A 25,330-nucleotide genomic window follows, 5' to 3' on the forward strand; every position below is an offset into this window, starting at 1 on the left:
TCCCAGACAAAGTGAGCTTGACCTGCTGAGGTGGTGAAAAAGCTCTTTTAAAAAAAGAAAAACAAATCATGTTTACATTTCTTTCCCAGTTAAAACCCAGCCCTGCTCCGGCTGTAGCTTTATTCTGACTGTTGCATCCATTTCCATCCCCTACTCCCCTTTTACTTTGTTGCTGCTAACCAAGAAACCTTTGTATTTTGCATCACATTTAATTCCATAGCAACAGGTTGCTGCTGTCACAGCAGCTGCTGATTGCTTTGAATTGTCTTTCAGGCAGGCTCCAGAATAAATACAAAAGAGCAGGTCTTTGCATGGCTCATATCAAAGCTGGCCAGTCGCAAGGCCTCCAGAGCTGGTATTTAAAGTCCCAGAGTTCCATATAAAACCCGAACCAACAAAACTGAAAAGGATTTAATTCACACACTCCCTTTTCCCCCTCTCCTGCTCATCAAACAGTAATTTCTACCCTGAATCAGTTTCCCAAAGGGCTCTTTAATGAGCTTTTTCTATGGAGCCTTATATCTGCCCAGCTCACGTCAGCTACCGCTGCTGCCAACCCAGCTCCTGTAGGCAAGGAGACGTTCCCAGTCTCCTTTACAGTTCAGTAATTCAGGCTCCAAATTGAGACAGTGCGTAACACCCATAGGAAGTTTTGCTTCCCAAACCCAACGGCCTCTGCCTGTAACAGGAGGCAAACACAGATTTGCAAGGTGGTCGTGTTTTGCCTGGTGCCTATCAGGTGCTCTGAGTGATGCTCTTGGGCTCCCAATCCTGAGCAAAGCTGGAGTTGCTGGTTTCATGGCTGGGAGAGCCCAGAGCCTTCCCAGAGCAGGGCTGGATCAGTCCCCTGCTCCTCTGGTTTGGGAGAGATGCACAAACAGGAGCCTCAGCTGGAAAGCCCATCTTGCCTGTCAATGGGCCCCTTTCTTGGGAGCTGCAGCAGCCAAGTGAAGGCAAATAAGGAAAACAGAAGCATAACTTCTTGTCTTCCTTAGAAATGACTGGCTTTCCATGCAGGAGCATGGCTGTGTCTGGGTTGGGCCCCCTCAACCTCTCTGGCAGGTATTAGCGTTGCAGACTTGCAAGTTCTCCAAAAATCATGGCACAGTCAAGCTGAGTGAGAGCAGCTGTGGTGAAGGAGACACCTGATGTCCTCAGGACACAAGCCCTGAACTTTATTCCCAGATCTACCACTAACCTTGGGTAAGACACTTGCCATTGTGTCTCAGTTTCCCAAGCGCTGAAGCAATAATAATTACAGCCAGGCTGGTTGCTTAGGAGGTTGTTTGTGAACCGCCCCACTGAGTGCCAACCCTGTTATTATTCCTCGGCCCTGTTATTAGACCTAAATCCAACTTGCTTAAGAATGAAGACTCCTGTGAAAAACACACAAACGGTTTCCCAGATCATCATTTTTATTAAAGTTCACAAGCAGCTGAAGTTAACAAAAAAAAAAAAAAAAAAAAGACTAGAAAAATGTAAATAAATGTCATTCAGAGCATCACAGACTGGCTGTGCACAAAGTGTGCTCTTCTTGGCAGCAATGGGCGCTCACTGCTCCAAAAAGACCTTTGTTGTTTGAAGCTATGTCAAGGCTTTTCATTGCATTGCATCATACAGCTGGCCAGGCTACAGCTTAACCTGATCCAGGGGCAAAAGGCAAGCCCGGAGCATCTGCAGGACCAGATTTGCTGCAGAGGGAAGCGGGATGCTGGGACGGTGCAGGACCAGCCTTCAGCAGTAGCCAGGCCTGGAAGAGGCCACTCAGAAGCTGCATCCCTGTATCCCAAAATCCATGTGCCTTCCTCTGCAGCGCGAAAAAGCAGCAACTCAGGCTGATAGCTCTTGCAGGGATGAACCCAAACACTGTCGGCGGGCAGTGTACGTGGGTAACCTGGGGCAGCTGTAGCCCAACTGTTGGCAGGCAATGTGCAGCCAAAAAACGCTCGCATCTCTCCAAGGCGAAGCCAGAATGTGCAGTGCAGTGGGAAGGAGAGGGCTCCCGTAGTCTGCTCGCTTTCCCTCCAAGGCCTCGCTAGAGGCAAGATGCAAGGCGCAAGCTTTGCCCCACTGCACCTCTGTTTCTGCTAGTTTGCTAATTACGCCCTCACCCACGCGCTGCTCGGCGAGCGCAGCGGGGAAACTCAGAAGACCGGCTTTGAGCACGCAGTGGGTTTTATCTGGTGAATATCTCAGCAGCGGTGCCGGTGCCTTGGCACGCTAACAGAGCCACCGTGCTCTTCCCAGCATCTGCATGTGGGTTGCTGCCCGGCCTCTGACCAAATCGCAACTGGCTGCAGCGAGGAAAGGGGGGAAAAAAAAAAAAAAATTAAAAAGGCCCAAAGTGCAAAACAAAAAGCACCTGCCCTGTTCTGCTGCGGTACACAGCGCTGCTGACAGCCACCCTGAGCTCCCACACTTCAGAGTTTCAACAGCCATCACCTCCATGGAGTGGCCAGAGGAGGGGGAGAGCCAGATGCTCTCAACCCCCTTTTCCCTTTAAAAAACATCTTCCAAGTCACCCGAAGAGCAGGCACTGCCAATGGCAAGTTCACTGCCTTTAAAAAAAAAAATTATTAATATCTCTCAACCCCCCATAGCGAGTAACAAAAAGCACCTAGTGGCTCCCCATGCCGTGCTTGCCGATGGCTGCAGCCTGGTGCACACCCTCCATCTCCCCAGTCCCGTCGGGCCACTGGTGCCCGCAAGCCATCCCCACACCCCTCGCCCCCAGCCCCAGCCCCGCAGCCAGCGCTCCCGGCTCCTGGCCATCCCTGCGCGGTGGCCGGTGGTGGGGCTGGGTGGCCCGGCTGGGTGGCCCTCGGTGCCCCCCTGGTGCGATGCTAGCGGCGGGGCCGGCTGTGCCTCCCGCTCCTGGTGCCGGGAAGGGATGCGAAAGGCTCCTCGGAGTCCTGGGCGGGAAGACAGGTGGGGATTCAGTCACTGCATCGGCTCCAGCAGCGAGACAGGGGACATGGATGTGACTCTGGCATCTGGGGAGGGAAAGAGAAAGAGCATTAACAGGCATGATCCTCGGCTCAGCCTGCGCAGGGAGCACCAGAAAAGGGTTTGCACATTGGCAGCTACTGGGGTAGCCTCCCCGCCACCCCACCCTGAATCACAGAGATAGGTGGAAGCGGAAAGCAGCTGGTTTATTTGGGGCTTGGGGTGCGTTTTGCTTTCACAGGAGAGGGGAGAAAGTGGGCATTCAGCTGGGGAGGGCACAGAGCACGGGGGAGACAGGCAGAGCTAGGCAGGAAACTTCCGTGGGCATAACAAGGGAATGGAAAATTGAGGGAACTGGAGTTTTAGCTTTTTTTTTTTTTAGGGCAGGGAAGAAGGCCCAAGAACTGGAACAGACAAAACAAAAAGACCCTTTTTCTCTTTTTCCACCAGTTCCTCCAAAACCATCCGTATGGCTGACATTTCCATGGGGTTGATTAATCCAGTCTGGGGCCAAGCTCAGACTGCACATGTTTCCATCTGCCCAGGGTTAGGAAAAGCCTGATTTTCATCGACTTTCCTCCCCAGGCCAGCCACTCCCTTCCAACGCTGCCTGATAAACTGGCTTCAGAGACAACCAGACGCTTGGAAAGAGCAGCAGCGGCAAAAAAACTGCAGTCCCTGTTTATCCAGCCTTGCTATTATACGCATGCAAATAGATTTCCCTAGGAGCCACTGAGAGAAACCAGCTGTGACTTTGTTCCGGCAATACCAGCGAGGTTGTAACAGGTTGCAGGCAACCAACCCAGCAGCACGCAGGTGAGCTGCAGCATTTAGAAGCCAGGAGATTACCCTGAGGTTTTTTTAGGCTGCCATTTGCAGGCACATGGGGCTTTTGCACGGGAAGACATGCGGCTGCGAGCAGGGTTTTGCAGACAGAGCCAGGAGCGATGCGTGGCAACAAAAGCCTGCAGCTTCTTGCAAGGTAAAAGCTGACCAAGCGCTGCTCCAGGTGGAAGGCAAGCCAAACCAGGCAGCAGTAAAACCATCTTCGCAAAAAGCCTGTTATCTAAGCTGTAATTAAATAATCAGGAAAAGTTATTGAACAGATCTGGCATTTAGTGTAACCATGGTATCAGAATACAGTTCTGGGCCTGGCATGCTACCTAAATCCTTGCCAGAGTTTTAGGGCCAAAGTTCAGCTTTTAGGTGCCAGAGCTGCCTCAAACCTTCAGCCTGGGCTGCTCAGCACCCGCCCAGCAGTAGGCACCAGCTGCTGGTGCTACCCCACAGCCCTCACAGGAGCTAAACCCACCCAAGGGCTCTGGTGGGAGCCACAAAACGGGCCCTGAGCTTTCGGATGAGCCCCAGGAATAAGTGCCTGGCCACCAGTTTCTGATTCCTACAGCTCAGACCATGAGGAGGGTCCCACAGGAGCTGAAAGCCATTGGGAGGATAATCCCTGGCTACTACCTGCTACATCCCTGTTTATTTTAAGATGGGAGCTCTGACAGCTCCACCCCAGGGGAGTTTGCAGCTCAGGAACCAGCACAGAGGGATGCAGAGACTTCCCTTTCCATCTCATCTTCCCCAGCTGGAACGTGCAACCTGTGAGAAGCTCCTTCCACAGTGGTGACCATCCCAACCCCCAGATGAAGGCTCCTCTCTCTGGCCCAAGACCATCTGTGACTCTGCCCCATGAAACTGAGAGCATCACACAGGATGGATGGTTTGGAGAAACCACTTTTAATTTAGAGACAAGCAGCTTGGAGAACCTGGTCCTAGTACTGCCTGAAGTCACCTGCTGGGAGGTGTAGAGTTGTCCCCATCAATTGTCACTGCCCAGGACTGCAACAGACCACCCAGTATCATCCCTTTTGCTCCGAGCTGGGCTTTGCTTGTGTTTCTAAACACAGAGAGTCTTTATTAGCCAAGTGCTCAGTGTTTTATTTCCCTTTTGGAATGATTCGTCTCCTCATGGCTCCACCACCACAGGTGGGAGGAGACCAGGCTTTCGCATTTCATATTGATAATCACACTTGATCCCTGGAATTAACTGCCGGCAACAAGCACTAAATTAATGTCACACAGCATCCTTGGCAGGGGCACTGGCACCTCTTCCCAAAAAATGCCCCAGCTCCAGCTGGGAAGGGTGAAGGCCATGCCCTCGAGAAAACATTTCCAGCTGATCAGTTTTATGCTTTAAATGAAAAGCAGGCATGGTGGTTTATGATCAGCATTTTTCAAGGACATATTATTCGGGTTCCAGGGCCAGTATGAATGCAATCTCACCAGTTCATAGGTGAGAAGGTTGGGGTTTTTTTATGAGTACAAAGTACTATTTCCTACCGTGCCATTGCTCAGTCCTTTCCCCACCAGCCCAGCTTGCTCTGCTCTGAGGGCACCTTGGATGGTCCCTCCTGAGCCTTCTCCAGCTGAGGGGGACTCCCGTGGGATTAGTCTTCCCAAAGCACAGCCCCACCTGGGCACTTGCTGGCCAACCTGCCTTCTGGGTGCCCCCGCTTGAAGAAGGATCCCATAGGGACTAAAGTGGGTCCTTACATGGTGGGAGCTGCAAGCCAGAAGATCCCTCAGCCAGACCTGCTATAGGACAACAGGGTAGTGACAGGACCCTACAGCCAGTTACCCCCATTCCCGAGCCCAGGACAGCCAAGGCAAGCATGTGGGACACGGCCGGGGCAGCACGGGCAATGCATGCACATCAGAGACATTCAGGTCTAGCCTTCACTCGCCTGTCTTGGTGCTTTATTTAAGGAGCTGTCACAGTTGGCTGAGGCCATAACAATAACTTAGTTTTAAGGAAAAAAAAAAAAGAAACCTCTAGAAAAATGAAGTGAAGAAACATTCTGTCTGGCAAGAACTCGTGTATATTTTAAATACTTCTTTTAACCGAAGAGTGGAAATGAAGCCAAAAAAGCATATAAAACCCTCACACAGTGACTTTTCACCAGTTTTATGAGCAGGTTAGCATATTACAGTTCCTAGTTTTCTTATGCTTGTGCCAGGCTTCATTTTACAGGGAGGGGAAATATCTATACAACCCCCACCAAGCTGTTTATTAGGTCTGAACAGCCCAAATAGAGTATGAAGGAAAAAAGGTAGGAGAGGAAAATAACATCTCTCTGATTTCAGAGACTGCTTTTTATTCAGTGGCTGAAGAATCAACTCCCACCTCAAAATATTCCCTATTCCTATTCCCAGCAATGCAGCTGGTGTTGAGCTTTAATATTCAGATGCATCTGCTACCAGAGAAAATTAATTTTCAGCTCTAGGATGGCTCTTAAAGGGAGGCCCCATTGACCCAAGTTGAAAATGATGGAGTCCTCACACTCTTTGCTGCAATATTTAATAGCCGAGTGGCAGTTAATTAGATTACTGAGCCACTGTGACAGATGCTAGGCAACGCCTGAAGAGGAGAATTTGGAAAGGCCATTATCTTCCAGTGCTGGGAAAGCTCTCAAAGATCTCATTTTAACTCTTTCCACTCTTGCCCTGCCCTCCCTGTGGCCCAACCCATGTTAGAACCAGGTGTTTCACAAATCAAAGGCCAGTATAATGCTCTGGGTGCTTTTTTTCCACCTGACAAAAGCAGGTGGTCACATTGGGCAAATGCCTGGCTGAGGTGCCAGGAGCTCCTCCTCAGTTCCCAGCTGGCATCAAAAGAGATGCTCACTGGGAGATGCCGGTAATTTCACCTGCTGGGCAATTCCCAGGCGAACCAACCACACCAAGTGGGAAGCAGGCAAGTGAGAGGGTGTTAGAGGGTTTGGGCAGCATTCTTTCCTCCCTGTATTAAGTGAAGTGAATTTTGATGAGTCTATGGAAGAATTTCCCTCCTCGCGGTCCCCACTTTTCAAATAAAACCGTAAGTGAAGCTTGTCAGTCCCACCCCCATACGTGAGGGTTTCCCAGTTCCTTTAGCTAGCTGGGATGTAGTCTCCAACCCCCAACAGCAGGGCTGTGTGTGTTGCTGGCACTGTGAAACCTGCAGACTGAGCTAGCAGAGGTGTTACAGACTTCCTGGGAAGATGATACTATCCAGGTGTTGCCCATAGCAGTATCTGCTTTCACAGCAGAAAGTGAGAAGAGTTTTTGGCCTTTGCCAGGCCAACTGCATCTCAGCACAGATTGGTAAAGATGTGCAAAGCTCTGTGGAGCGAAACTGGTAACCAGAACATCAACTAAACATCCCACTGGGGAGGAGAGAGGAGGAACCAACAGCCTTATCCCAGTGGCACTGCAATAGCACCTTCCCCAAGCAAGGGAGAACCAGAGCACCAGAATGAGACAGGACATAGTGAGTTTCCAGCAACTTTCTTATTCTCACACACCCCAAAACACCGATAAACACATACTTGTTCTGGTTACAAAACCCCTTCCCTCCCACTCAGGTTCCACACAGAAGTCTCAGAAGTTCTGATTTAACAAGCAACAGTGTGGATGTTAAATAAACACCAGGACCATCAAATGCACCATGGCTTCTGAGCTTTTGCTTCTGCTACCCACTGAAATGTAAATACAGAGCATGAAAAGAGATCCAGGATTTACTGGCATCTCAAGGGTCATTTGCCTACATATTCATCAGCTCCAAATAAACTACCCAGATACTCAGCAAGAATAACAAACTACTGAGACTTTCTCCAAAGCGCTTGCCCTAGTATCTCCCAGGACTCACACACAAGTGCTTTTAGAAACTTTAACCCCCTCAACACCATGGGGAACGGATGTATTCCATGGTCATAGCAGTCATGGGCACATCTGCCCTCCCCTACCCACCCACAGAAGGGTGACACTGGCACATCCAGCTAGCTTGGAGCAGAGGGAGAGGAGCTGGTGGCCTGTTTGCAACCATCTATGTAGCTGTATCTCTTAAGATACTGGGAGGATCATATGGAAACAAGAGAAATCTGGCAGCTAGGTAGACTTAGAACATCGCAGAGGTGATTACTCTTTCCTGGCACTGCAAACCCACCTTTAAAATGTACCACCCTCATAAAACGCGAGCAACCTGGAACCCATGGCTTCAGGGTGGTGTCTGCAGATGCAACTGAGGCAAGACAGCAAGTTTCAATTCAAGAGGAGGAGACCCTTACCTTATTGACCTCCTGGATACAAGCCCCTGAGCCCTGACCATCATCATGATGGCAAGTGCTTCCAGGTGCTGACAAAAGCTGTGGGGATGAGCGAGTAAGGCACCGTTGTGATACAGTTCCACGTGTCTGACGTAGGGTCGTAGCAGTCCAGCGTTTTGCACCTCTGAGTGCCAAAGTATCCCCCCACCACGTAGAGTTTATTCCCTGAGGCCAAAGCGTGGCACGACATGCGCTTGGCTGTCATGTCCCCAATGCGCGTCCACTGGTCCGTTTCGCAGTCAAAGCGGTAGGCAGATGCTGCTGTGAACTCAGTGTCTCCTCCCATGATGAAAATCTGGCTGCCCAGGACAGCAGCTGCCGTGTAGCGCCAGGGCTGTGGGCATTCGGCCTTGATCATCCACCGATTCTCAGCTGGATCATAGCACTGGACTTTGGACACCATGTCTCGGTGAATGCTGGTCCCACCAAAGACAAAAAGCTTGAGCCTGGCGCTCACCACTGCAGCGTTGCTCACTCCGTCTCTCAAAGGAGCCACCATCGTCCATTTGTTGGATATGGGATCGTACTTCTCTACTTGCTTCAAGGAAACAGAAGGAGATGCAGGAAAGACTCCAGCTACTGCAGTGTGTCCACCAACCACGTACAGGCAGTTTTCCAATTCAGCCGAGCCATGCCCAAACCGAGCAATTAACATCGGGGCAGCTTTTGACCATTCCTCATGAACAGTGTCGTACACCCATACGTCTTTTGAGACCCCATTCTCTGAGCCCCTGCCTCCAGTGATATAGACCTTGCAGCCAATGGCACAGGCACTAAACTCCTTCCGTGGACTTGGCAGGTCTGCTTTGGGGATAATCTCCTTTGCTTTGTGATCCACTTGGTAGATCTTATCACACATGAATGTCTGTCCTCCCAGGATCAGCAAGGTGTGCCCAGCTTTGCGAGGCCTGGCACAGGGACTGGTGACCACCCCATCATTCTGGAGGATCTTCTTCTTGCACTGAATAGCTTCATCCAAGACAAGCTTGTTCCTTTCATCCACCATGATCAAGTCCTCACAAGCCAAGGCTTCCTTGAGGCATTCAGAAGGAAGCAAGGCCAGACGAACATTCCTCAGAAGTTCGGGGAGATAAGCCTTCCTCTCATCCAGATCATATTTCACCCACTGGATGACAGCCTTAAAGACCTTTTCTTCATCCTCAATTTCCAGCTCATCGCTGGAGATGAGATCCAGCAGAGTGTCCTTGGAAAGGTTGTTGAAGTCCTCACTCTTGTGGACAGTCTCAAAATTGACCAGGCACATCCTCCAGGAGAGCTCATAGAGACGGCGGCACTGGTGAGCATCAGAGAGGAGCATCATGCCCAGGCAGTTGGAGGGGTAGAGGTTCTTCTCCAGGAACTCAGCCGCTGCATCTCGGACATCGTGGAACTGCAGCATGTCTCCAGCCTCCAGGAGGGACTCGGCATTCTCCTCATTAATGATGATCCGAGAGGAATAAGCAAAGTCCAGCAGTAGCTCCAGAACCTCTGGGTGGAGACTGTCATGGAAGTTGACCTCATCATCAAGGCTTTCCCGGAGGCCATTGCTAAACATGGCTTCAAAGTACCTGCTAGAGGCAGCCAGCACTGCCCGATGACATGGGAATGACCTGTTTCCTGCCCAAAGGGTGACATCAGTGAACATGCAGTGCTTCCGCAGGGTGTTCAGATGGGATAAGACACAGTCTGGGTGGGAAGCTTTGTGAAAAAGCAAGATGTTCATGGAGCCGGTGCTAGTCCGGGATTTACGGTTCTCGTGGACGCTGACTGACATGATGACAGAGCTCTTGCCTGCGGAGAAACAAACAGAAAAAACATTATTCCCCTGTCCTTACTGATGTGAGGCACAGGGAATATATGCATTTGCTATCCAACCTTCGTCCACTGTCAGTGGACCTCAAACATGAAGCGCCAGGTGACAGCCCAGTGCTCCTGCTCTGTGGGTGCTCCTGCACCCTGGCTTGCAGAGCCCGTGCCTCCTGCACCCTCACATCCTCCGAAAATTTAACTCAGGCTGAGCAGGGTGAGAAGGCAGAGCAGGGCAAAGGGGGAAATTCTGCACTGTAGTTTCAGCAAAGGAGCAATCAAGTGAAGCAATCAAACCCCAAACTTGATGGTAAATTGTCTCAACAGCCCCTAGAGGGTATTGGCAAACCACAGAAGAGTTTTTTCCTTAGAAAACAGCAGCAAGAGAGCAGTCTATCCAGGATAAAGGTCATTGGTCTGTTCTTGGCTCAGCAGAAATGAAGTTTGGCTTCTGATTTTCAGGAAGATTACTGCATCTTTAGGAAAGGCAATCTCTACAAGTTTTATTTATGGAATATTTAGCTACCAGCACAAGCCAAAAGTTTTGAACACATTTTACCAAACCCTTTCATTGTAGCTCTTGTTGATAAAACTCACCAGACACTTCATGTGACTTAAACATTTTGCAGGACAGATTTACATCAGAAAATAGCACAAGAGAGACAGCTAAATTATGCTTCTTAACAGACAGACAGAAGCAAACACAAGGCTTTTATGAGCTACTATTTCATTTAAGTGCTACTCGATACCTATCCTTGCCTGTGGAATAAAAACCCTTTCGGACCAAACAAATTAATACTACTTAAATGATAAAATCCAAGTCATTTACTCCAAAATATTTTAGCCAGCTCTATTTTGTCCCCCGCGTAACTGAAGTAGACAGACAGATATGCATACAGTCCTCTCTTACAGCAGCAAGTCAGTAGTGAAGTGGGTAGAACAACCGTCTTGAGGTTTGAAAAAATGAGCCCCCAAAAAACAAAGAAAAATGGGGTCAGGGTGCTGCGCCTCTGCTACGGGCCCCCCATGACAGCAGACACAGCAAAGCCACTGCAGGCACTACACTCGATGACATTCATTTTTCAGTAAAAGAGACTTGCCCTGGCTAAAAGTGGAGTTTGAAGGCAGGCAGCCCACTAAATGCGCTAAAGATGGGGGCAAGTCACAGAGCTCAGGGTGGGGAGGGGGGTGGTTTGAGCTCTCCTGGGAGCATTTCGGCACTCGGGGCAGGGAGGACCCTGTTCTGACACAGATGAGCATCAGGGGTTGCTGCCTTCGGCTCAGCTTCCCTGCCAACACAAGGCAGCCTCCAGGAACCGCTACGAGCTGGGGAAAGGGACCTAATTCATAGGAAAAAGGGGTTGTTTGAGAAACGCTATGCAGCTCTGCTACATCTTTGCCCTCACGCAACACTCTTTTTCTATCCCTTTTCTACCCCACCTTCCTCAAAACACTGCAGTTTTGCTTTGCAGGCTGGAGGCACCAGGGCTGAAACTCCATGGCACCCCTCTCCAGGGGTTTAGAAATCAGTAATTAGCCACACAGATATAGTTGGGGAAGGGGTTTTGATTGCGTTTTGTTGCTGTTGGTTGGCTGTTTTTTTAACTTGCTCTTCGCAGCCTGAGGTTTCTCAAGGGTCTTTCTCCCCTGCAAGCACAAGGTCTACAGATCAGCCCTGTCCTCCCCAGCTAGGCTGAGCTCACCGCCACCACCCCAGCCCTGCACTCGGGGTCCTGGGGGAGACCACGAAATGCTGAGAGCGCGGACACCGTGCTCCCAGGCTGCCGGCGGGTCACAGCCTTGACCTGGCAGAGACCTGGAGCCGCACAACCCTCCCACGCTCCACGAGTGGATGACCTCAAGCAGAGGCGGATGGACAGATAAGCTGCCTGACTCACGCTCTGCTCACACGCTTCCTACCCCCTGCTTCTCCAGCACCTCCAAAAGAATCCAAATTCAAAAAACAGTTGTGGGCACATTCCTTCTTCCCCACCCGCTGCCATGAATTGTTGAGGTTGCTCTTCCTGAGGCCTCACTCATTCCTCAGGGCTGCATCACAGGCCAGGGAAAAGGTGTCTCTGTGCTCCTCCATGCAGAAATGACAGCTTGGCCGAGCAGCTACAATACTACTTGGCCTCCAAGCCGGGCAGGAGCACTGACGTGAGTATTTGGGTTGGATATGTGCATACTCATCGCCAGAAATCCCTGCGGCCTGGGGTTGAGGCTGCCAAGCTCATTTCGCTTGTGATCAGAGGCTACACAGAATCAAGGCTCCAAAAGAAGGAAGGAAGATGACATTACGGAGCAGCACTTTGAAGTGCATCTGAGGGAAATGGTTTCCAACATCTACACCCAGCACAGGGACAACAATAATTTAAGAGGTTATATGGATTCCCATGTCAACCCTCTTTAACGCCAAAGCAAGGCATACAAATTAAACATTTATGAGTCTGCTAAAAGCTATCGATTTAGGTTCATATTCCTACAACCTCAGAAACCACCCTGCCATTGCTACTGCTTTCTCTGCTCACAGCTCAGGTCAGCTATTCAATGTTAACCTTTGATTTGCTTATGGACAAAAAATTAAGCAATTTATATAGGACAGCTATGGAAACAAACAAAAAGGTTGCAGGAAGGCAGCATCATTTTTTCCTGACACTAAGTTTAAAAAAGCCACTACTGAGAATGGAAGGAGCAGGTCATTTAGAAATTAAAATGTCTGTATACAAGCTGAGCAGAGCTACTTTATATATGTACACACAGAGACACATACACGTATACACACACACACACATATATACATAAAATCTCAGTCTTCTGGCAACAAACATTTTGCTCGGGGCACTGTGTAACCAAATAATATTTCTATCCAGCAGGTATTGAACAGCATCCAGGGAATAAATTGGCAGGTTCCAGTCCCCATTAGCACTGCTCTTCGTATCACCTTGTACCCACTACAAGTACCAACTGATCCCCAGTATAGCTGCAAGCCTGAAAGCTAAAAAGGCCTTTACTTGGCCTCTGATGGAGCAGGGTTGTGACACTGGATGTCACTGGTCACAGATCAGCAAGGCTAGACAGACCATTAAACTGAAACAAAAGCAGCCTCTGAACTCTGGTGTGCAGCCATCTCACCAGCAAGGCTTGCTCGTGGTTTTCAGCAACTTCCTAACAGGACTTCTTGAATCTTACCATAGCTGGGCACAAGCAGAACAGTGGCTGGTACTAATACTGCCCCTCACAAACACATCCCACTGCATTTCTTAGTCTACCAGAGAACTTGGCATCATCCCACCCATATCAGGTGAACAGAAACTGCAGGCAGGGGTTATTTCATCTGATGGGTTTCTTCCAAAATCTAGCAACCTTATAAACCTCAGAAGCCTGTAACTAAAAGGATCTTCTACACTTTTCATGATGTGCACAAACATATGCTTCAGTTTAAGCAAGGTTTAACTGTAGCGATAAGCGGGCTGGACCTGTGACATGTGCTCTTCTAGGCACTTCTCAAAAGCTGATGCACGCAGAGCAGAATTTGGCCCCTACCACATTCTTTGCTTCCCTTACCCAGCTACTGAACTAAAGAGAAAAAGCAGAACCACTCAGAATGAGAAATATTTTACACGAAGGAACCTGTCAGTGGCTCCTGCCAAGCTCCCACCTGCTCTGCGAGAGCTCAGAGGGTTATCAGAGCTCCCAGCTGCATCTTCCATCACGCAGGAAGCTATCACCAGAGCAGACACATCAACGCAAACAGCAGAAGGCATGACCTGAACAAACTGGGTCTTGGATTTCTCCACACTGCATTCATTTTTTTCCTTTGAAAGGTAGTTATTAAAAAAATAAGTATCTACAGCATAGCCTTTTAGACGATAACCCTGTTTCCATATGGATGAGGGCAGAGGGGCATCAGCTATTTGACAGCTATCCAATGCTATCGGCTGGCTACAGTATTTCCTTGGCTGTCTGCAGTCTTTGTATAACAGGTATAGGAAAGAGTTTTTTTCCAGCAGAGCAAGATAAGGGTGCATTGGAAATCCTTCCACTCACCCACACAGGGCAGAGAGCAACCCCAAAAGAGGGTAGGAGTTGGCTCAGAGAAAAAAAGACTCCTTGACTCTCAGCTCATGAAGAAAACAGCCCAGTAGTCTCTCTGGACAGGACAAAGCTGGCAAAGAGAACAAGGGGAAAAAACAAAACCACAGAGCTGGCCAAACTCCTCAGCCAAACAACAGCCACAGTTCTCCTGTCTGAGCGCCTCTTGCTTCCTAGAAACCATGCCCCAGCAGAAGGCTGTCCCTCCCAGGCTGGCGGGTCACCATGTCGGAGCCCTGGTGAGATGGGTCATTTAGGAGAATCTCAGGAAATACTCTATTACCTCTTGAAAAATCCAAGCAGCACTTAGAGAGGACAGCTCAGAAGGACTATTGATACATGGATTATATTTAGCTAGGCTTAGGGTTCAGCCCTGTATCTTAAACCAGCAGGCTGTCCACAAATCTCCAATTTCATTCACTATCTGCAGGGAATTGCCAGATAAGATGCTGCTTCCTTTCAAGAGGACAATATTTGAGAGTGAGTAAGATGTCCCCCAGTGGGACTCCAGAGGATCAGGAATCATTTCTGCTTAGAAGGGCAAAACCACAGGATTTATAAGCGTTCTCAAGACCGTGAAGGTTGGCTAAACACCAACAAAGAGCCCAAACCCCATGAACCGAAGCTGGCACTTTCTTTGCCAATCAAGCTTTCAGAGAAGCAGCAAACAGAACACGTTTCTTTTTGCCCCACTCAACCATGAACTATTTAAAGCTGAAAATAAGTAAATAAATAAGCAGTAAGGATCCCCAGTGGCTTAGCTCAGAAGACCTGAAAGAAGCCGATCACACTGCAGTGCAGATTCAGCCCCAAGCAGTCAGCCATACAGGCCCTCGATGCATGGATGGCACTACAACCTGTAGGTACTCTTTCTGAACCAGAGCAGACCCACCTCAAGCAGCCAGCAAAGGCTGCTTTTGCAGGGAGGCAGGCACAAGATTAATTTGTATTTTCTCTCCAATTTCACAATATCAACCCATTGGGGTTAAACGCAGTCATGAATGCAGCCAAAGTTCAACTTCTCCCGGGAAGTGGTGGGATAAATTCCCTACCCATTAGTAACATGACTGCTCCCTCGTCCCAAATATGTGTACCTTTCCAACGCCTTCATGGACTCTACCTCCTGGTCCTTAGGCCAGCAATGCCATCCCAGGACAAAATTACTGGTATAGAACCAATTTCCCGCTTTTTACTGTACAGAGTTGCCAACTGGAAACCTAAAGTCACCTACTGCCTTGTCTTCATGGGGAAGAGCTCCTTTCAAAGCTGCCTAGGATAAAGAGCAGTGTGGGAACACACTGTCAAACACAGAACCCAGATAATGCTGAGCAACTGCATCTGAAATGCAGCTGTGAGACCATCAAAAGGTTTGAGAAGGGGGATCTATTACATGCAGGCATTCATGTACTCAGAGACACAGCTCAAGCTTCAAAAGCAGAAAAAACCCAACAGAAAACAGGAAAAGATGGTGGGGGATGGAGACAGAAAACGAGAAAGGGGAAGGAACAAATGTAAAGATGTTTTCAGATTTTCATGTCCTTGCATAACACAGTGGACTATCAGGTATACAGATTGGGGCTGCCTGAAATGCTCAATATTAATAATGTCCTTCTGTAAAGAGTGCTTGAGATGAAAGGAATAGCACCTGGAATTTAGTGCAGCACTGCACTTGTTGAGCGTGGAGCCTGGGCTGCTGCCAGGTGGGGAGCAAAGGACCTTCGCCGCATCATTTCCCAAGCATGCTCTCTGCTCCGTCCACGCTCCTGCATGCCTGGATGCAGACTTTGTTCTCTAACAAATCGGGTTCACCTCCAGCAACTCCGGTGAATTTAGTGGTTTGCCTGTGTCAGCCAAATTTGTTCTTGTTTTCTTCAGGATGACTAACGCAGCAAAGATGCGACCGTGATTTTTGCACGCTGGAATTCAGGCACCGTAATTCTCCCGTGAATCAGAGGGTATCTCTGTAACAGAGCTGTATTTGGCCTTCCTGACAAACTCTCATTGTTTCACCGTATTTGCAAATAGGCAGGCAAAGGAAAGACAGCTGACTCCATCCCCTCAGCACAGAATTTCTGATCCTGCCCCAGCCTTTGAGAATGGAAGGCATCCTTATCATTTCTTCTCATTTTCTCACTTTCTAGTCTAGCCTGTATATCCTAGACAGAAAACAGAAAAACCATGTGAAAGGCTCCTTCTGTTGGCTCAGACAGAAACTGGGAGGTTTTCCAAGCCCAATTCTGTAGGCTCCAGGAGATCAGATTGTCTCGAGAAGGTCCGGGCACATATCTGAATGTCAACATACTTACTAAAGCAAAGCTGAACTCAGAAACTCAGTCTGTCCATCACTGCTTCATACCCCATTCTCACTAGCACCCACCATTCTTCCCTTTAAACCTGTGCTCCACTCTGAGCCCAAAGCCACCACAAGAACCTACTGAGGGCCACTTCCCATAGAAAACAAAAGCAGTATTGCCAAGCTCTATCAATTAGTGAGGCTCTTGTTCTATCTTGCAAAAGCACTGGTGAAAGGGGCAGTAGTGCCTCAAATCTGTAAGACATGAACTAATCTGAGCCAAAGGCAACCATGTTCCAACCAAAATAAAATTACCCGTAGGAAATCCACTTTGCATGCAATACACGCAGGTTTATTTGCAAATTGGCTATTGGACTTGCTGCTCCACAATTGAGATACTCCATAAAGATTCCTGAGCTACCTGTGAGGCAATCAAATAAAGTTCACACTCACCACTAAATACATTGGCTTTGCAGTTCCTGGGAATACCACACCCTCCTACAACCACTATCCAAATCGGGATAAATAGAGCTTTTAGACACAGTTCAGGCACTAGACAATAGCTTTTCATTGCTACGCCTTAACCCCAGTGGATCTTTTCAGAGCCCGTGATTCATTTCAGAGGCTGCTGTAGGGTTTTGTCCTCCCCGCCTGCCCTCTAGCTCCACTAGTGAATAAATCCCATTCTGTCAGATCAATCACAGTTGCTTTGCAAAATGAATGCAGGGCTGCAGAGGAGGCAAACGAGTTTGCAGTCCCGTCTCCCAGATTATACTCAAAAAAGGCTCTGGAATGGAAACAATTTACTTGATCGCAGTATCTACCCCAGCCCCATCTGGGCAGGATAAAGTCCTTTTCAAGCAATCCAACTTGCTAGTGTGCTGCAAAGGCAAAAGGCCTTTGGTACTTCAAATATAGAGGAGGACAACCACGTGCCACTTCCCAGGGAGAGTTTAGAAGATGAGATGTGGTACATGTCAAATAAATGACAGAATAACCACTGCAGTTGCTGAGTCCAGGAAGCATATTCAGATCCTCCCACCCTCTCCTTGCGTACTATGCCCGGCTCCCAGCGCTGAGGCTGGCAGAGCTGACTGCTCTGCTGGTCAGGCTAACCAGAAGCCCAATACGGATGCTCATACAAACAGGTCTGTCTGCCTGCTCTCAGGGCAGGATTTCAGTTTTGTGCCGGGCCAGTTAACCTGGAGTTTTGTTTTGTCTTCCCCGCTCCGCTGCCAGGCAGGAGATCTTGGTGCAACTGCCAAGTTCGGTTTGCAGGAGCTCATTTGCAATTCTGGCCGGAGTTCAGAGCCATGGTGATGGGCGGCCCTCATGCCTCCTGAAGCGATTAGCCCCCCATGTTGATGGGCATGGAGGACAGCCGTTCCCAACTGGATTGTAAAGCACTGACAGATATTGAAGCGTCTGTTGCTGCAAGACAGGGCATTGCTCATTGCCCTCTGGCTCTAGACAAAAGGAACAAATGTGACACCCATCTCTCAGTAACTAACACAGCAACAAACCACGCACTCAGCTTGCAAGTTCTGGACCTGCATGGGAGCACTGCAGCAGCCCAGGCCATCCTGGGCATCTGCGCACGTATTGCAAGCAAGCCAGAGTGATTCCCAGTGTGCTACAGCAATAAATTTGCCTCGCCACAATCTGACAGGCTATCATATAAAACCGGTAGTCTTTGCAAAGTCTAATGGTCAGCAAGCAGACAGTGGTTATGGGCCATGCAACATTCTCAGGCTCGAGCATGAGTGGAAGACAGAGCAGCCTGGACTGGCTGGAGTGATACTAATAGTCACTGTGGGGCTATAAAATTGATAAGCAAAGACAGACCGATGTGCTGGTGGTTAAAGGTCAGGCCAGGGGGCTTGGGCTGGCTTGTTTCAGCTAAATGCTTCCTACCCGGCATGCTTGCAGCCACTGTTTTAAGCAATGCCAGCTACATTCACTGCAATTCAATTACAGTCTATAAAAGATGGGAGTAAATCTACTCCTCAGTTCAAGTGCTGACACTGCTTCTTCAAACCTGCCCCTTCCACAGTCCCGAGCGTCAGCGGACACCCCGGGCCAGCTCTGCCCGTCCTGCCCCACCTACTGACGCTCAAGGCCAAGGCACTACTCAACACCTTCTCTTTTGTAATGCTGCCACTTCCCTCCCCATCTCGCAACTCGCTGCCCGTCCTCTTTCACCTCCACAGATGGGCACATCCTGCCCTTCCTCTTTCACTCATCTACCTCCTAAACATTGCCTAAATCCTCTTCTGGATGTTAAGAAGGACCTGAACTCCTGCAGACTTTGGGGAGCAGTTGGCTACCTCTGTAGGTACAAAAACGTTGTCATAATTCACACGTACATACGTACACATAGATATGCACACACGCCTTTCCCCATCCAGGAGCACGCCCTGCGCTCACTCCAGTGCTGGAGGGACCGTATTACACATCACACACAGGCTCATTTTCACATGTATGGAATACATCTTATGCAGCATCTTGTCATCTGCTCCCAAGCTGTCTTCACAAATTTCATTTGCTCCTTCAGTGGAAGGATTTTCAACTGGCCTTATCTCCTCTCCAAAACCACATCTGAGACGTCGTTCTCACTGATTGAGTTACTTGAAGCTGCCCCAAGCACAGCACGGAGCCTACCACAGGGCACGCATCGCAAACACGCTGAGGCAGAAGGACTTTGGAAAACAATTCTCAAATATTTGAGAAGATGAACAAAAACAGGATAGGAAATTTCAGTTCCTCGGTTCTGAAGCTGCGTACAGTCTCCTGTGTCCACATTATTGTGTGACTAATCTCCTTCTGCAGCAAATTTCAGTCTGGTTTTAGTCCTGAGAATCTTTTGCCCACACTTTCCCACTGCAGAGCAAACTTCCACTTATGCCTCCTCCCCAAGTGCTTTACTCAACACAGCCTTATCACAGAGGTAAACCAGAGCAGATGGTTAGGGTTAAAGATACAAAAGAGACAAAATGCGTTTTCAGATAAGATTTGATCTGAAGCAGCAAACAGGACAAAGAAAACAGAGGTCCCAGAAAAGATCCCATCTCACTAAGGAGTCAGACCCCTTAAGAGATGGACAGAAAAAGGGTACATGAGAGCTCAGACCTGTTTTACACCTACTCTGAAAGGAGACTATTACCAGAGCAGTGATCAATAACACAGCTGAGTTAGCAGTAGCAGCTGGTCACCCTCAGAAACATGCCGGGTGTGTTACAACACCTCCGGTTGTTCCTAAGGTAAGTTCAATCAAAACAAGTGTCACAAGATAGAGGAAGGAAGGAGACAAGGGAAGCTGTCAAAGTATAAAGGTTATAGAGTTGGTTGGTTGTCCTGCAGCTCTCGATATGTCCCGGAGAGAAAGAAGTGTATGTAGGGGAAAACTACAAAAGCTAATGGCCCACGGCACCCTGACCAGGGAGGTCACTCCAGCAGATCACAAGAGAAGAAGACACACAGAGATTGCCAGGAAAAGAAAACAGAAATCAGTTATGAAGCGAGGGCTCTCAATATAAACAGTATGAAACACTTGGGTATCTGCTTATGAAAGGCTGAGGACAAAGATTTTCCAAACAGACTTGGCTAGTCTAAGTCCCCTGCCCCAACAACTACAAGTGCAAGTGGATGGATGAAAAAAAAAGAAAAAAACACCAACAGGCTTTTTAACTTTTTTAAATGCAAAGGGGCCCATAAGGACAGCAAAGAGCTGGAGAACTACTTTTTTTTCCTCCTCTGTCAGCTCAGCTCAGCTCAGTCATTCATAGAAACCAGCACACTCCTCCAGACAGGGTTACTTGAACTGATTTCGTCAGAAAGGCTATGGAAGTTGTGTCCCTTAAACCCCAGTTTTGAGAGATATACAAACAACGGGGCGGAGCGGGGAATAACAAAAAAAAAACAACGTCAGTTTCATATTCAAGAGATGAAGAGCAGATTTTTGCTTTTTTTTTTTTTTTTCCTTTAGAAGATAAAAGCCCTTCACCTCCCTGAACAACATCTCACCGCCAGCTTTCTGCTCCTACCAGACCTGTCGATGGAACGCAACGCTCCGAAATCCCCCGGCGAGCCCCAGGGCCGGTAACCGGCGTGGGCGGGGCGGGGGGGAGTCGGGGGGGTGTGGGGGGGTGGCTGCTGAATCCTAACCCTCCCCGCCCCCCCGAACCCCTCCAAAGCAAACCCAGCCTTACCAAGACGGGCCAGCGTCGGGACTTGGAAGCGGCGGCTTAAACCCAAAGCTCGGGAACGCAACTCACCGTCTGCTCCGCGCCCGGCCGAGCCGACGCCCGGGGAGCCCCCGAGCCCCCCGGGGAGGCAGCGGAGCGAGTCCCCGGCCCACGCGTGGAGCGATGCGCGGCCGCGCCCCCGCCTCCCCCGGCCCCGCGGACAGTGTAACCAGCGGGTGGGACCTTGACTCGCGTGGGGCTGCGGGGGGGGGGCGGGGCCGGCCGCCGCCGCGGCCAGTCAGGGAGCGCCGAGGCCGTGACGCACCTCCCCCGCCTCGCCCCCTCCCCTCCGGGGAGCGACGACCAATAGGAGAAAAGAAAGCGGGGTTAGGGGCGGGACGAGGGCGTTCTGGAACTCCCCGGGTCCTAAAGCCCGTCTTGCCGCGGTTTCAGCCCTGCCGAGCAGCGCGGCGCTGCGCTCTGCACTCCCCGTGGGGGTGCCACAGCCCCCCCCACGCCGGCTGGTTCGGCGATTCCCGGAGGATTTGCGGGGTGCTCTGCGCTGGCACCCCGCTGCGTCACCGCCGGGACTGCCCTTCGGCGTCTTGTGGAGCCACCCGTGACATCCCCCGCAATAGAAACCCTTCCCCTCTGGCCCTGGCCTTTGCCCCCCGAACCGGAGCTGTGCCGGGTCCTGCCCGGCCGCCCCTGCTGCTCCCGGGGCGGGAGCCAGGCTCTCAGCCCCACGCGCCCGGCAGCACCTGCACCTCCCGGTGTGTGTCGTCCACGAGTGTCACAACACCCAGTTCCAGCTCAAGCCTGCAGCGGGACAGTAGAAGTCAGTAAAATTCTGCTAAAGTTCAGGCCGATTTCTGAAATCTGCAGCCTCGGCTCAGCGAAATTTCAGTACGTGGGGGAATGTAAAGGTCAACAGACTCCCACGGGGTCCGTTTGCCTGCAAGGATTTGCGGAGGGCTTGGGATCAGATGGGAGACTGGCCAGGGTCCGTGCCCCCTGCGTGGGGACGGCTCCTCATCAGAAAGGAGCTGGGGGGACGCTTGTAGGTGTTTCCTTTAGCAAGCGCTATGGGCTGAACTATGGGGAAAAAGGATTATTTGGAAACAATAACATTTTTCACATAACGGAAGAGCAGCTGGAGGACCACCAGTAACAGTGCGGCCTCCGATCCCCACACGTGTTTTCCAACCTGTGCTCCAGAGAGAGGCACGACAGGATGCTGTGGAACTGGCCAGCAGCGTAATTTCACTGCGAGCGGCTGTACCTCCCTTGGGATACGTGTAATATTTCAGCTACCAGAAAAAAAAAAAGCTGAAAGCTTTTTTGGATACACAGATTCTGGACCCACAGAGGAGGCAGGGAAGAAGTGTTCCTGATCCTCTCCCACGACCCCATTTCTCCAGGGCCCTACTCTCTATACTCAGTCACGAGTCTTCAGTAATAAAATTAAAGTGAAAAACTATCAGTCCTATAAGGTGTATCTCCCCAGATAACAGCTGGATGGAAATACCCAGGTCCAAAGTGTGCTGAACTTTCTGTACACCCAGGGATGGAGTATTTAAGGGCTGCTCCTTCCGACCTAGTAAAAGAAGTCTCTTCAAGACTCCCACTGAAGTTACTGCCACTGCTTGTCCTTGCTTCGCAGCAATGACTCCTATGAAGTGCTGCCTGCATGGCCAGTTTTATGCAGTGTGGACATGGGAGGAGGTGGAAGGTGGCTGCTGTGCGGATATATTGAAGCAAAAATCACAATAAATACAAAACAGTCCCTTCTTTTCATCCCAGCTTGAAACAGAAGATCAGCTACAGCTGGCAGAGGCTGTGTATGGTAAATAACAAAGTACACTGAAGATGCTGAACTGTATCAAATTCCTGGGGTTTTGGATCTGTGTTGTTCCAGGTCATTGCAGTTTAACTCTTAGAGTGCTGCTGTCTTCCCAGCTACAAGCACAGCTACTCTTGAAGAGGCTGAAAATTGTCCTGGGGTCTGTTAATGACTTTAATGAGCTGTTCAGGAAGACAACAGGGATTTGTGCAAGAGGCGGGTGTGGTGGCATCCTGTACGCATCTGTTAAACAACAACAACATGAAAGACAAAATTGATTTTCCCTTTTACTGCTGAGTTCCACCCAGCTGCTCTGGAGTATGAAAGAGCTGTGGAGCAAAGTAAGGTCATGTTTCTTAATTCCAAAGCACTTTCAGAGTGCTACTACAAAAGCAAAATCCTGTCCCAGCAAGCTGTGTGTGTGAACCCAGCCTGTCTTCTGCAACCTGGCAGGGAGAATTTCTGGCAGCTGCCTGTCATAGGGACCTACAAAGCTCCGAAGAGCTCTCTGCAAAACTCTGCCTGAAAAGATGCTTCTAAGACACAATATCTAATGCTAATCTCCCACCCACCAGCTTTCTATCTGTGTAACTCTCTCACTCCTCCTTCTCTGGCAAAGCTAAACAGAGGGCAGTCCCAGTAAACGCTGCAGGAAACATCCTGTGCTGTAGGAGTGCACACATCTGGTGGTAAAATGCTCAAGGAGAAGGGATTAGGATTACTATCTTTTGTTCTAAGGGAGCAGCAGAAGGCCAGATCTAGCAGTGATGGGCACACCAGACACACAGACTGGCAACTAGCTCCTCACCACGAAGGAGAAGCTGTGCCAGACATCTGAGAAGGCAGGGGGAGCACAATGGGAATGGTTAATAGCAAAGGAAAAAACCTGGCAGACATTTTAAAATGTTTTTAAACATCTCGTTAAAGAGGATTTAGGAACTAGGCGTATGTAGGGAAAAGAAGCTTAATTTATGATGAATGTTAATACCAGCTCCTTGCATACAATACTGGCCTCAAGCATCCCTGAGGGTATTTGAGGGACTAGTGCTGTGGTTATGATTTCGGTGTATAGGGGAAATTTTCTTGCATTATTAAACAAATCATGCCCTACATTGGCCTTTAGTTTGATGTATGTAATGTGTAGTCAATGTTAGCCAGCTGAGGGGACAGGATTCTGCAACTTGTTGGCATTTTCAAAATAAATTGGAAAACTGCTGACTGAAATCCCCTCCTTCATCATGACACATCGAAAGGAATAAGGGTAAAATATTTTAAAATCTGGAAAAAAAAAACCAAAACAAAACAACAAAGTTCTAAATAAATAGCATTTACCCTTTGGCTGTATTTATTTAGCGTAACATTAATTATGGATGGATTATTTAAATATTTGAAAAGTTAAAAGTTTGATTTGTCTTGTTATAGAAATCAGTCCTAATTGTCTGGTTCCCATTAAATCCTCACTTTCCCAAAGGTGGCGTGTCAAAAGATTTACCCTAGTCAGAATTCACTAGCTGTTTTTATCCATTTATATCACAGATCTAACTCCTGAGGTAGTTGACTAAGTAGGTGACGTTCATAGAAGTAGCAGGAGGAATAAAATCTGGCCAACAAACCATGTTGACTTCTTTGCATCTTTTTCTATTTTTCATGGAGCATTCCCATCCTAAAAACCCAACTGTTCAAGGGGTTAAATAGTAAAATTTCGTGCTTTCCCCTCTAGGTCACTGGTCACAATCCACCACAGGTCATGGCACAGCCAGCTGATGGCTGCTAAGTGGTCTGTGTGAAATTAGTTTAGTGGGTCTCAAGCCAGACGCTAGTTGACAGATGCCCAAAAATCAGTACTCCAATTGGCTTACTTGTTGGCAGTCACAGCAGGTTGGTCAAGGCCATGCAAATTCAGAACTTCCCCAAGGCTAGGAGCATAGACAAGGTTGTTTGTGAATACTTTCCTGTGTTGTGAATGCCAAAGCTCTTCAGAGAAGGTCACAGTACAATGCTATGAGTGCCAGAGTCTGAGGACCACGCAATCACCTCTAATTTAGCTACTCAGGGAACTGGTGGCAACAAAGGTAGGAAAATGCTGCTGAAGACTCCCAGCAGAGGCAGCTCTAACATCAAGGAGAGGATTCGAAGTGGCCATGGGAGTCTTGGTCAGTTTTCACCCTTTGGCTTGTCCTGCACAGGAGAGCAGGCTGCAGAGCTGCCAGTCAGACTAAACTAACTTAGCATTCCCTGCAGTAACAATAAAAATCCAATCTCCCTCCCTCTTGGCCTTTTCCTCCTGATGCCAAATTTAAATGACCTTACTTTTTTGGCAGCAGGAAACTTTACAATTAAATATAGAAGCAGATCAGACTTTGAGATGGAACTTTCAGCAGGGGAACAACAGATGGCATTGTTTGCTGGGCTGGAAAAGCTGCATCTGCTCCTAGAAGAAATGCTAATTGGAGCTTAATTAGGCATTCAGAGGGAACCGTACCTTATCCCCAGGACAACGGCCGTGTGTACACGATTCTGAAAAATACAAGAAAGTAGATACAAATTCATCAAAAATCCTCACTGGACAGAGTCCAAATTAAGCACATAATGTGATAGGGTAACCCAGAGACTTTCCTCATGCTGAAATGCATCCGACCCAAAATAAAAATGTAATTGGCAAAGACTTATTTTATTTCATTTGCAAGTGGTCAGTGATTTCGTTTTGAGTTTCAAAGCAAATAATTCTAGCATAACACTGGAATCAGATCCTACCCTGGCTGCTCTCTGACTCTCTGAGGTGTGGCAAGATTAAAGGGTAGCTGAGATCTTTCTATAAAGTACTGCAAATGGGGACAACAGAGTCGGAAAGATCAAGAACACGTACCTTGCCTAGAGTAACTGATCCCTCTATAGAAACACAAAGGAAGAAAAGAAGTTGTTGGTGGAAAATATTCCCAGATTCATCCCAACTAGGTGTTCAAGCACAAGATGTGCCCTGTGGCGTGCAGTGCCTGTGCATGGTCTAAACCAG

At 49.0% G+C, this 25,330-nt stretch overlaps 1 protein-coding gene across 3 annotated transcripts; it reads right to left on the reverse strand.

Moving 5' to 3' along the window:
- Window positions 1-1,429: 1,429 nt before the first annotated feature.
- On the reverse strand, window positions 1,430-24,818 carry KLHL25 (kelch like family member 25). Of its 3 annotated transcripts, none has more exons than XM_032994337.2 (3): window positions 24,800-24,818; window positions 8,058-9,887; window positions 1,430-2,993 (listed from the first exon to the last, which is right to left on the reverse strand). In XM_032994337.2, the coding sequence occupies exon 2, from the start codon at window positions 9,868-9,870 to the stop codon at window positions 8,101-8,103; it is 1,770 nt and encodes a 589-aa protein (XP_032850228.2). In that variant the 5' UTR covers window positions 9,871-9,887; window positions 24,800-24,818; the 3' UTR covers window positions 1,430-2,993; window positions 8,058-8,100. The 3 variants fall into 3 exon arrangements, with proteins under 3 accessions (XP_032850228.2, XP_042660208.1, XP_042660207.1); XM_042804274.1 differs by lacking the exon at window positions 24,800-24,818 and adding an exon at window positions 20,565-20,727; XM_042804273.1 differs by lacking the exon at window positions 24,800-24,818 and adding an exon at window positions 20,499-20,727.
- Window positions 24,819-25,330: the final 512 nt, after the last annotated feature.

Source organism: Tyto alba, unplaced genomic scaffold, assembly GCF_018691265.1.
Source record: "Tyto alba isolate M040663 unplaced genomic scaffold, T.alba_DEE_v4.0 Super-Scaffold_41, whole genome shotgun sequence".
Taxonomy (NCBI): domain Eukaryota; kingdom Metazoa; phylum Chordata; class Aves; order Strigiformes; family Tytonidae; genus Tyto; species Tyto alba.